The following is a 12776-nucleotide window of genomic DNA, read 5'->3' as shown; positions in this document are numbered from 1 at the left end:
CTCTGCATTTGACCTGTGGCTGCTCAGCTCATGTTGCAAAACCAGCTTCCCAGACATCACCAGAAATAGCCACAGATTCATGGGCGAAGTATGAATACTACTACGCAAGGTTTCCTGTTGCAACATGGAACTGATATAATATGCCAAAATCCAGGAGACAGAATGCTTTCCTTTTTTGGAAATTATTTGTTCAATCAAGGCTATAATTGCTCCAGATCTACAATGAGGGCAAGGGAAAATAATGAAGAGAAGAGCAACTGAAGCAGTTCTTCCAGAACATCAGCTGGCAACATCTACAATCCTGCTGTGTTACATTGATGTGGCTGCTCTTTATTCAGTGCCCAAACTGAGAACCAAGCCCTGTCAATCCTCAGGCAAAACTGTGAGTCAAGGCAATGCATGGCTTCACCAACCTTCAGCACATGCCAATACTGGTGCAGTAAATTACAAAAATGTTTGAACAGGCATGGGCAAACTTCGGCCCTACAGGTATTTTGGACTTCAACGCCCAGAAATCCCAGCCAGGTTGCCGGCGGCTTTCTTGCTTCTAAAAATAGCTTGTGATGAAGATAGTTCTAGGAGGGAACTGCCCAAAGGACTCACAACATATTCACAGGAATGCCCGTACCATTCTAAAATACACTAGTTGTGTTATGACACCAAGTAAATCATGTAGGGATGCAGGTCAATGTAGCATGGTGTTGGTGAAGATAGTGGAACAAATTTTCCCTCTCTACACTGACCATAAAGCAGAAGCTGGACTTATGCGGGTCACCAAGATAATATCAGCTATAGTTTCAGTTATCTACAGTTCTAATCCTCTTTTTACACGCAAAGAGGATTTACCTGCTTAAACAAAATGGATGACAGAATTGTCTTAACTTCCCTTTAATAAAAATTTGTCCAATCCCTTCCCAGAGAAAAAGCAATGTCACAGCCTTTCCTAGCAGTCCATCTATAGCTGTTTTAAAATATCAAAAATCAAGAATTACAGTGGGTAAAGCAACTTGGCACCCACCCAGACTACAGTACAGTGTGATTCGAGGTCATACGGAAATAAACAGCTTGACGTTTCCTAGACTGCATCCTACTCTTTATAGTGCTTGAAAAAAAGGCTGTATGTAAATGCCAAAGTAATCATCTTCTAAATAATTATGAGGGAATAATTGTTTCCAGTAGCCAATAGATACTTCTCCAAGGGCACAGCTATGAGACTGAAGTGTTCCTAGCTGTAGCATGTAATAGATCAGTGGTTCTCAACCTGTGGTTCCCCAGATGTTTTGGCCTTCAACTCCCAGAAATCTTAACAGCTGGTAAAGTAGCTGGGATTTCTGGGAGTTGTAAGCCAAACCACCTGTGCACCTATTGCACTGCAACACAGTAGATGTATTTAGACAGAAGCCACATCAGAGGTGTAGTGAAGAAAGAAAAAGTAGGGAAGAACAAAGGGCATAGGCACTGGGAAGGGGAATGAGTGGAGAAGACTCAAAGGAAACGGAGACAAGAAGGCTAAGGAGACCTTCAAAATATTATTTTTGTGGGTGGGATTCTGGTATTTGCAGTAGAACAAAGAGATATTTCCAAGATCTGGCAATTACAAACCAACTAAGTTTGCACCAATGCAGAATAAAAGTGTTTCATGTGATACATGCTGGGCATTTTGTTGCTTCTGCTTTTAAAGTCATTGTGATTCCACCGTGTGATGTGGAGTGAAAGAGATTCCTTTTGCTAAGAATTTCACCTGCAGCCTAAAGATTCACTGCCCAGAAGAGATTGATGTGACAGATGGCTCAGCAGAAGAAAATGTCGTTTTTTTCCCACTTGGCAACTGCTAGTAAACAAGGGAGATTTGTTCCTATTCAGCAATTATTTTCCCTTTGCAAATGCACTCTTTAGGACAATTGGGACGAATCATGTGGATGATGATTTTGACTGGGTGGATTGGCCTTGAGTCCAATGTGACCTTTTATCAACAGACAGCTTTAAAAGCCACATGCACATCACTGGCATTAATCTTGCATCTATTTCAGACACCTGAGGGCATCTATTTTTATTTATATAATAAACCAATTCAAAGTGGGATACCAGATGTCCAAAACAGAAGTAAGACACTTTATCATATTTACATACCTTGTTTTGTTGACATGCTTATTTAAATAGTGAAATTAATCCAATTATTTCCATGAAAAATAACAGATGATAGGAAGCCATTGCCTTTAAAATCCAATACTCTGCGGTACATAAAAGACTTCAGATCTGCAAGGCTTCAGAAAAACATCTCTAGTTTTTAAAGTTTTCAGATCAGGGGCTGAGATAAATATCTGCAGAGGTCTTGAAGGGAATACCACCAGTCAGTATAGGCAAGACTGGTCTATTTAATCCAGAGGCATGGAACATGGGACCTTCTTGGTATTGTTATACTGCAAATCCCAGTATAGTGATACCTTGACTTAAGAGTTTAATTTGTTCTGTGACTGAGGTCTTAACTCAAAACATTCTTAAATTGTGATGCTCTTAAGTTGATGTTCCACTGTAGCCCTAACAGATTATAACAGTTGTAATCCAACAACATCTGGCTACTTCCACTACACACAGTGTCCAACTCAGGCTAAATATTTTATTCTTCTGCGTATGTGTTATAACTTCGTAGAGAAGAAAGAGAGCCAAAGAAGCTGGTTTTCAATTTGAATTGATTATGAGCTGATGTAGTTAGAACATCACAATTACACAAGAAGTATAAATGATTGCAAAGAGATTGATCACATCCATTGCAGTGTAACTACTACAGTATTAAATGTTTAGGAACCAAATCCCAACAGGTAACTATCAAGCTACATAAATCTCCCAATTATTTTTATTTGAGAAGAAAGCAACAGGAAATCATGTGTGTTTATGTTGGAATGAGAGCAAGGCTGGCAAAATAATTGAAGTTTATATCTGAATGCCTTCCGAACCTAATGCTCTTGTCGCAGAAATTCAAGAATCTCACTAATAAAAAGTAAATCTGAATCTTTCCTTTGAAAGACTCACAGAAGGAGGAAAACAGAAAGAGAAAAACACTGTCTCCAGTTTGCATGGACTGGAGCACAGTGCAAAGATCCCAGGGCCATAAATGTACAAACATTTCATCTGGGGGCGGATGAGTTCCTGAGGGCAGGGAGGCTTATATGAATCAGTATTTTATAGTTGCCTTTTTGGTTTATTTTTAAAAGGCCTCTTCAAAATAACTAAATATCAAAAGCCAAATACATTTGAACAAGTGCTCATATAGTAACACCTCTATAATAATGCCCTTTTGTCCTAATTATCTCCACAGCAAACTCCTTGTCTTTTTCAGTGTTATTTTCCATCTTCCTGGAAAGCAAGTACTATGAGGAACTCTATGTTCTGGATCACAAGTTCAAATTTCCCTTCACCGTCACAATCAGGACAATATTTTAGCTAGACAAGAGAGTTGGTAGGACTGGTACCCACAAAACAGAAGACAGCTGGAAAAACTTGAGAATGTATAGACTAGAGCTTCATATAGAGTAGAGTAGACTATCAGTAGTTCTCATTCTCAAATGTTCAATGGGAAACAGAATGACAGTTTTGTTAAACTTTATATGACACTTCAGTAATGCTTCAGGATCTCAGGAACAAGCCATTTGTGGTGGGGGAGCTCTCATAAACACAGGCCACCTTAATCTCCCCCCCCCCCCCCAAATGCAACAATCTCATCTGGAGTTCATGACAAGCGAGTGTGGAGAAGAGCAAACCACAGACTACTTACTCCAATGCAGCCTGAGCCCTGCCACATGCACAATGGAGGACCTTCTCACAGTGACACTAGAAGCACTCCAAGTGGCCAGCTTCTGGTCAAAGGATACTTAGCATAATGCCAAGGGTTTTTTTTAACTTTGTGTTTTTACATGCGTTTTAACTGTAACCTCGCCTCGCTTCTGACATGATAAATAAATAAATAAATCTCATCTCCCTTATAAAGATTACATGTTTGTAATCATGGAAATAATAATAATTGTCCCAGTTTACAAGAAAGGAGGCAGAGGATAAGGCTAACACATTCGGGAAATATGATATATAGATGCCTTGCTGATATTTTTGGCTTGCAGATTTTTTAAAAAATTCTGCAATAATTTACAATCCTATACAGGTAATTACATTTTCAGTGAAGCTGCAGCTTGAAATAGCCAACTATAGTTTGATATAAACCTATAAAGGAAGGAACTGAGGGGACTTCTGTAAGTAACTGGAGGAGAAGGAAAACACATAAGCATAGTTTGCTCCTACAGTGCCAAACCATGGTTTGAATTACACATGAAGTATCTTGCAGAGCATTTAATATATCTATATAGTATGTCTATATAAAAAAAAACAACCCAACATTCATTGATAACTCACCAGGCCGCAGATTCAACAAGATCTTTTGAGGCATTATCTGGGTAACATCTGAATTAGCTCCACTGGAGCCTTTACTGCTCAAAGGAAGGTTCTTCACTGTCTTAATACTGCTTGTTGTACTCTCAATGTGCTCTGCACAACCACCGGCAATTAGATTCTCTAGGAAGTCACATCTTGAAGTGATGGATTTTTTGCTTCCAAATTCCTGTGAGGAAAAATTATTTTGATTGTCATGATTCACACACAAATTAGCCAGGAAGACTTTTCAAAATAATATTTTAAGCCTGTTAACTCTACAATGGATTGCTTAACATCAAACCTTTGGGGCCAGTCTGGTTGAGACACAGTGACTGGATTTGGAGATGGAAGCAAGGAGATAGTACTAAGAAGTAAAGAAGGAATAAAGCTTCGGAAACAATGAAAGCAGAAGTGGGAAGGAAAATCAGTAAACTATTCCTGTTTACAGACTATCAGACAACTGGTTGTTGCATAAATGTGAGAACTCTTCAGTTCTCAGTACTTTGATCACAACAAAAGAGACAGTAAACAGCAAGCTAATAATCACCCTACAGCCCCATATCTACCCAATTATATGGATAATTCATATTTGGACTTCTCCAATGAACTAGAGACAAGAGTGAGAGTGAAGAAAACACATCTCATTTTCAGAGAGTTAGAATGAGAAGGTTCCGTGCCAACTGATGAATGAATGGTCTGATGCATTAGCGCAAGGCAACTTCATATCTTTCCTACTTAGGGGCTCCAAAGGCACAATGAAGTTTATTAGCCATATTTTGCCCAACTCTGATCTAGAAGCTTAATTAAGACCAACCAGTCATCTCAATTCCACCTTCTACATGTTTGTTGTTGTTCATTCATTCAGTCATTTCTGACTCTTTGTGACCTCATGGACCAGCCCATGCCAGAGCTCCCTGTCGGCCGTCACCACCCCCAGCTCCTTCAAGGTCAATTCAGTCACTTCAAGGATCCCATCCATCCATCTTGCCCTTGGTTGGACCCTCTTCCTTTTTCCTTCCATTTTCCCTAGCATAATTGTCTTCTCTAAGCTTTCCTGTCTTCTCATTATATGGTCAAAGTACTTCATCTTTGCCTCTATACATGTTATATTTAGTATATTTACACATGTTACCGTCATTTCACTCCATCAGCCATACACAAGTTGTTTTGATTTTTTTATTGCCAAAAATGTATTGCTCTGAATATTATTTTGATATTCTAAACATTACACTTTTATCACTTTTGATTTAAGCAGAAAGCTATTAAGGCGCTTTCATAGGAATCCAAATTCCTGTCAGAATGAAATAAGAGAACTTTGGCTAGAAGTAACACACGGGATGTGAAATGTAAATCTTGTCAATTCCAAATGGTATTATTCCAGTGCTGTATTTAAGAAAAACACTAAAGAATGTGAATAACATTTCTGTGTACAGGCAGGAAGGGATACATATACATGGCCATTTGCTGTTTTAGGAAGAGGAAAGAGGAAACAAGTTAAACAGAACACATTTGAATTCAAATTGTGCAAAACAGGGACAAGTTATCCCAGCTGTCTCTTAGGGACCTTCCACTCAGCCATATAACCCAGAATATCAAGGCAGAAAATCCCACAATATCTGCTTTGAACCGAGTTATGTGAGTCCACACTGCCATATATTCCAGTCCAAAGCAAAACATGTGAGATTTTATTCAGCTGTGTGGAAGGGGCTTTAATCATCTCAACATCCCACCATCTATTTCCTTCAATAATAATAAATTTCTTGGTCTTGGTGTCTAGGCCTGTTCCTGGGGTTATTTGGGGTGGTGATTCAGAAAATTGCATTGGATGTTTCTAGTTTCTTAGATTTCTGTGGGCAAGCAGATGAAGACTGATAGATGACATTTATTCTGTATCTCAAAAGCTAGAGTTCATATACCCAGAAACAGAGCTAACATTTGAAGCAACAACATGTGTGTTAGTCACTGTAATAATAAAAAAGAACCCTGAATTTTACTCCAAACTGTTCTGTGGTTGTACTTTCTGTACATAAATCATCATTTAACCTTCCATCACAAAACAAGTATATTTGCAAAGAAACATAATCACAGCTCAATCATGCAATTGCTTGATTCTTGGCAGATATTTCCTAAAGTAGGTGGAGTAGGCCAAGAAGATGTCAAGGAACCAGCCATGACTAGAAATGAGTCATCACTAGAAATGGAGGAGAGGAAAAGTCATAATAAACCTAGTTCTCATTAAGGTCTTGGCTGTAACACCTTTGGCTGGAGGTGCTGATTCAAGTGGCTCTTGAATGGACCCAATGGGATTGGGGAGATATTTACAGAGATAATGCTGGCATGTCAGAGAAGAGGCACACCTTCTCTACAGGAGAGTCATCACGTCATATGGCTACTCTTACCTATTCTTACTTGATATCTAAAGTGATACAGCAAATTTGACACTTTATTCTAGTGTTTCAACAGAACTGAAGATGGCATGGCAGAGTATTGACGGCCCATGGTTGTTCAGCAATGTTTTTGCCCTATTGCTGATGCTTGAAAAACAGATATCACAGATTTTGAAGCACAACAAAAAGTATAGGAAAGGTACCTAGACCAGGCTACAATACATTGTAAATTATGACCACAAAATTTAGTAAGATTCCCAAAATCAGCAATGATATCTGTGCATACTGTCTGAGTGAGTGTGGGAATGCTACTGTACCAAAGCAATGGAGTAAGCTCCACTGAACAGAGTAAACTTCCTGATTATCTTGCATGCTCTTAGCAGCTTGTGTAACACTAAAAAGTGTTTGTTCAGTGAAGATGAACATCTAACACAGAGCAAATCTATTATAGGCAAGACAAACTAAACAGAACCTTAAACAAACATATCTAAGTCTGAAGGACACACGTCCTACATCTCAGACATCTTGGCACTCTTTTGTTGAACAAAGTTCACTGTTCAGTTAGTAAGTGTTCAGGGAGGAAAGGGGGGTTGCACAACCTCTAGAATAAAAATCTATCTTGCAATGATTGAGTCTTGTCTCTTCATCTATAAAACTTCTCTTTTTATAACTTTTCTTTTTGTTACAACTTCTATGTTTCTTATTTCTGCATTTTTCTCCACCTTATCCTTGTAAGGGTTTTTTTAAAGGTACACACGCAAGGTTTTCACACCTTTATTTTGAAACTAACAGTGAAATAATAGCATACCAAAGAATTAGTATGCTAATATATTGTACATTCAAGTGTGCCTCATTCATGTTATCTTGAGTGTAAAGAAAGCAAGCCCTACCCTGCTATGAACAGAACGCTCTGCATTTAAATGAAACAAAAAATAAAAATACAAAAGTTAACCCTCTGGAACCGAATCCATATGAGCTAGGCAAAAAGAGGTTGACGGATTCTAAAAAATATGATGGCTTAAAAAGAAGGCCCATCCATCCTGTTCTTCAATAAAAAACAGACAAAGGAATACAGTCTGGTTTCTCCTTCCTAGAAACCTGTAGCTGTCTAACTAGAAGCACAGGTTCTACACAAAGTACTTCCAGATTCAATGTGGCTCACATGAGAAAGTTTATGGCTTAATTATCTCACGGCAGCTTCATGCCCTGTGCTCCTGCGTGCTCTGTGTACTGCACTTTATCTGGATGAAGAGAAAGGGAATTGTCCAAAATGGCTCTATCATAGTAAACTATGAAAAAGCCATTCTGGACAATTCCCTTTCTCTTCAGCAACATACTGGTGAACAACATACTTCTGCAAAAACTTCCACCGTTGTTCTAATTTTTTGTCACACAATAAATCATTCACAGTAGTTTCTGGCCAGTTAGTCCCCCTGAGTATGCTGACCCACTTTCACAATTAATTGGCAGACTTCATGGCAGAAGGAACCAATATGTCCACTCAGCACAGAATAAAACGTGGATAAAATGTTACTGTTAGCATCTGAATCAATGAAGAGGGAGAAATTTCCATTTTGGGCAGCATAAAAAAAGAAGACCACATTACAGGTGGACTGACTGATGGAAAGCCTGCACTGGGTTGACAAACCTGAGAAGGACTGTTGATTAGAAGGACCCAAGGGTATCTTTCATTAATAAGTTTGTCACAAATCAAAGACCATTTGATAGTCAGTATCAATGAAGAACAATACAAACAAGAATTCAGTTGCTACTCAAAACCAAAGCAAAGCCTGGGTACACTGGAACAAACCTATAACGTTAGCTAGAATTTTATTATTTCACTCAACGCATACTGCAAGATAATGCACATGACTAGTGTCCTTTTCTATCTGTGGTATCAAGAAAACACCTGGTGTAACCAACATTGCTGTAATCCATGATCTGGCATTTCCTAATGAAAATGCCAGCCCCAATCTCTTCATTCCCTTTCTCTCTCTCTCTCTCTCTCTCTCTCTCTCTCAATTTTGCACACCATTTTATAAACATGATCCATCCTTAATGGTTTTAAACCACTTTTCCTGCACTATCTTGCCTCTTGAACATGTCAGCCTGACCAACATACCAAAGGCATACTATCTCCATTTACTTCAACTACATGAGAGAGGGGATAGAAAAAGCTACAAGCTTTCATCTCAGAAGAAAAATGCCTCCAGGTATATTTTGTATTAACGATCTTAAATGAAACACATTTCTATCAAGATGCCGTCTAATTCTTCAGCTGCATGAAATCACCAGACTAATATAAGCTGCTGTATACTTCGTGAGACCATGACTCGATCTTTAACTGATCTTCATTTCTTTGTTAGGAGTAACTTCTGCCTATCGTTTGAACTTATATCTGTTTGATTTAAGGAAAACCAACACTGCAGTCTCCACCAACTACTATGAACTACTGTGATAAATAAGCAAGAAGATTTGGGGCTTAGTGATCCAACTGTATCTAAGCTAAATCTCAAAGAAAAGGTTAGGTTAGTAAGTGTTCTTAAACAGAACAGCCCAAGCTTTTCACTGCAAAAAGGAGAAACAACTTTCTTCTTAAAACCCAGAACAAATGACAAATTATATTTATTTATTGTAAAATTTATTGTTTTGAGGCACTGCGTAGGTGCCACTTGTAAGCTGCCTTGAGTCCCCTTTGGGCTAGAGAAAAGCGGAATATAAATATGGTAAATTTTAAAAAATTAAAATAAAAATTTCAGCATTTATATTCTGCCCTTCTCACCCCGAAGGGGGCTCAGGGTTGATCACAGAACACATATACGGCAAACATTCAATGCCGTTTAAACAGACAGGGCAGACAACAGATAGAGGTATTGTTGGCATTTTCCCCAACTTTGATGGCCTGGAGGTTGTACTCAATTCCAGCCACAAGGGAGTGTTGTCGTTCCATCCTATATGATGATGAGCCCTTGATCACGGACTTCCTCCTTTTCTTTGAATACCAGAATTTTCTAGTATTTCCTTTTTATGATGCCGTAAAATACCTCCCCACTTAAGCGCTACCTAATTTCTCTACTCACAGCTGTTTTTGAACTGCTTAGGTGGACATTGAGCTGGGCTGAAGGTCAGGTGCTCACCCTGACCCAGGCTACAAACTACCAACCTTTTGATTGGTAAGATCTATTGCTGATGGTGATTAACCAGCATTTCCTAAGAATTTCTATAAGTTAGTTATTTAAGATCTGCATGCCCTCAGTGATTATGGTACTCTTTCATCTGCTTTCAGGGATGAAACTTCTTTTGAGTCCCCCCCCCCCCCCCCAGAAGAAATAAAGACTTGGTCAGTTCTGTTCACAGAGGCACAAATAGATCTACCACAAGAACTGAGAAGGAAAGAAGGAAAATAAATAAGTGTCTTGTATTATTGATTAATCACTTCAAAACATGCCATGTAGGATACAGAAAGAATAATGCCACAAAAATAATTTGCTGGAATTTCATTAGATTTTCCAGCCTATTCAGGACAGTGGAAATGAAATTGAACACTGAACTTTGCCTGTGAGTTACTTGACAATGTCCATATTCATTAATCTAAGGAACAAAACAGAATCTTATGAATATAGACCTTTTCTCAGTTAACATTCAAACTCTACACACTTTTAAAAACATGTTGAATGTTTATGTTCCCTAGTTGTTGGATCTGTATTTTCTTTTGCCAGGACTATAACTTTTGTTCCAAAATATTTAAGAGCCAATTACATCTGGTTAGAATACAGATGCAAACTTTCTCACCACAACTTAAAAACACATGTTGTTACAAGTAGTGGTACAATTCAAAGAGGGCATTTAAATTAGAAGCTTCTGTAGGGTTCAAAAAATTATCTCCTACAAACATCCCTTTTCACCTCTTTAGCCTCCAGTCAATTTTAGAAAATTTCAAAATCAAATAAAGGATTTGATAACACAGCACGAACAGCCACTGCTGAAACCTGACCTGTAAGTAGCAGTCTCAACAACCTCCGAATAAACATTTGTGTTGGCAGAACTGTTCAAAAAATAGTTCATCTCTGCCAAAAAAATATAATAAACCCAGCACAGTCCTAATGAATACCCATAGCTTCACAAGCAGTCTTTCTTCTTTCTGAAGTCAGCACCAGATACCCTTGACAGAAACACTGCTTCCAGCTGCACACAAGATCTCTCAGACACAGAAGGGTTTGTTTATTTGGGGGCAAGAGAGGAACCTACCCCTTTGTCTGACTGAATGCACACACACACACACACTATTTCTTTATAAGGTTGTCTACATGTAAAATAATAAAATAGTTTTCTCCTTGTGGCCTGTGTCAGTATAAGAAAGTAATTGCTTTTTATTCTTAGAGACTCTAGTAATTCCAGCATTATCATCTCAAATAATCAACTAAGTACAGCTAGTTAAGTTATGCAGAAACTTGGTCCCATGTTTCCAAAACAACACCTCCTACATCAGGGGTCCTCAAACTTTTTAAACAGAGGGCCTGGTCATAGCCCCTCAACAAGTTGGAGGGCTAGATTATAATTTGGAAAAAAAAAAGCATGAATGAATTCCTATGCACACTGTACATATCTTATTTGTAGTGCAAAAAAAACCACCTTAAAATAATACAATAATTAAAATGAAGAACAATTTTTAAATAATAGAAACTTATTAGTATTTCAGTGGGAAGTGTGGGCCTGCTATTGGCTGATGAGATAGGATCGTTGTTGTGTGCTTTGAAGTCATTTCAAACTTAGGTTGACCCTGAGCAAGGGCCAGGTAAATGACCTTGGAGGGCCGTATCTGGCCCCCAGGCCTTAGTTTGAGGACCCCTGCCCTACATCAATTCATGGCCCAAATGGGAAGATATTTCATCCCTTCCCTTTGAGATACGGCATATGGATGACTCTTTTAAGAAGGCATCTCTGGCAGCTCTGATAGCCCTACTTCACTCAGACCATGGGCTATCAGAGCTGCCAGAGATGCCTTCTTAAAAGAGTCATCCATATGCCGTATTTCTACAAGAAGAGCACAGAGAATAAAGCCCCTTTTGGCTGTCCCACAATTATGGAATCACGACTTTGGGGATACACTAATGGCTAAGCTGCAAATTTATAAAGTCTGGATGTCCTATAATGTTTTCATTACACTGGAGTTGTTGTTGTTGTTATATTAATTTATATCCCGCTTTATCTGCCGTGATGGGGACTCAAAGTGGCTTAACATAAAAATGTTAGCACAGCATTTAAAATATACAAATATTAAAACAGAATTAAATATAAATAGTATTAAAAGATTCACAGCCAAAACCATTTAAACATATTTGATGCATATTCAAAGCTAAAGGACAATTTTATACCTCCCTGCTACTTGCAGATACTAATTCAGCTACAACCTACAATGTTGCAATGTTTTGTGCAGCAGCATACAAAATCCATCAGAGATTTACTGGTCCCAAAAGTTAACTGTGTATCCAGTAATCATCTTACCTTGATTTTATAATTTGCTGATAGACCTGTGCATTGCATGCTTTTGCCCTGTTTCCGCTTCCACTCCCTCACCCCCTATTGTGTTTCAGTATTTATATTTACATTTTAAATGTACTAAATGTACCAAGTTCATATGAAAATGTGACTTTTATTTCCTGTGCTGGTCTATGGCTTTAATAAATGATTTGTGAAAGCTAAAATCACAGCACCCCCTAAATTGATCTGCATGTCTGAAAAGAAAAGTTTTAGCCTGCCGCCAGAAGGACATCAGGGAGGGGGCATTCTGGCTTCCCTGGGAAGAAAGAAGTTCCAGCGTCAAGGGGCAGCCACTGAGAAAGAAGGCCCACTCTCATTCCCACCAACCAGGCTTGAGATGGAGGCGAGACCAAGAGAAGGGCCTCTTCTGAAGATCTCAGGGCCCAGGCAGGTTTGCACAAGATTAGGAGTATCAGTGAAATAGAAAAT

The 12776-nt window shown here is 38.6% G+C and overlaps 1 protein-coding gene across 1 annotated transcript in view; it reads right to left on the bottom strand.

Annotated features, from left to right (window-relative positions):
* The window catches only part of ITGB5 (integrin subunit beta 5), a 76307-nt gene that overhangs the window by 45684 nt on the left and 17847 nt on the right, over positions 1-12776 (bottom strand). The window contains exon 3 of the mRNA XM_060775020.2: positions 4402-4606. Within this exon, the coding sequence (XP_060631003.2) occupies positions 4402-4606 (205 nt within the window). The remainder of the gene's footprint in view (positions 1-4401; positions 4607-12776) is intronic.

Source organism: Anolis sagrei, chromosome 1 (genome assembly GCF_037176765.1).
Source record: "Anolis sagrei isolate rAnoSag1 chromosome 1, rAnoSag1.mat, whole genome shotgun sequence".
Classification (NCBI taxonomy): domain Eukaryota; kingdom Metazoa; phylum Chordata; class Lepidosauria; order Squamata; family Dactyloidae; genus Anolis; species Anolis sagrei.
Note: the sequence above shows the minus strand (reverse complement) of the source record. Positions and strands in the feature narration are given on the sequence as shown.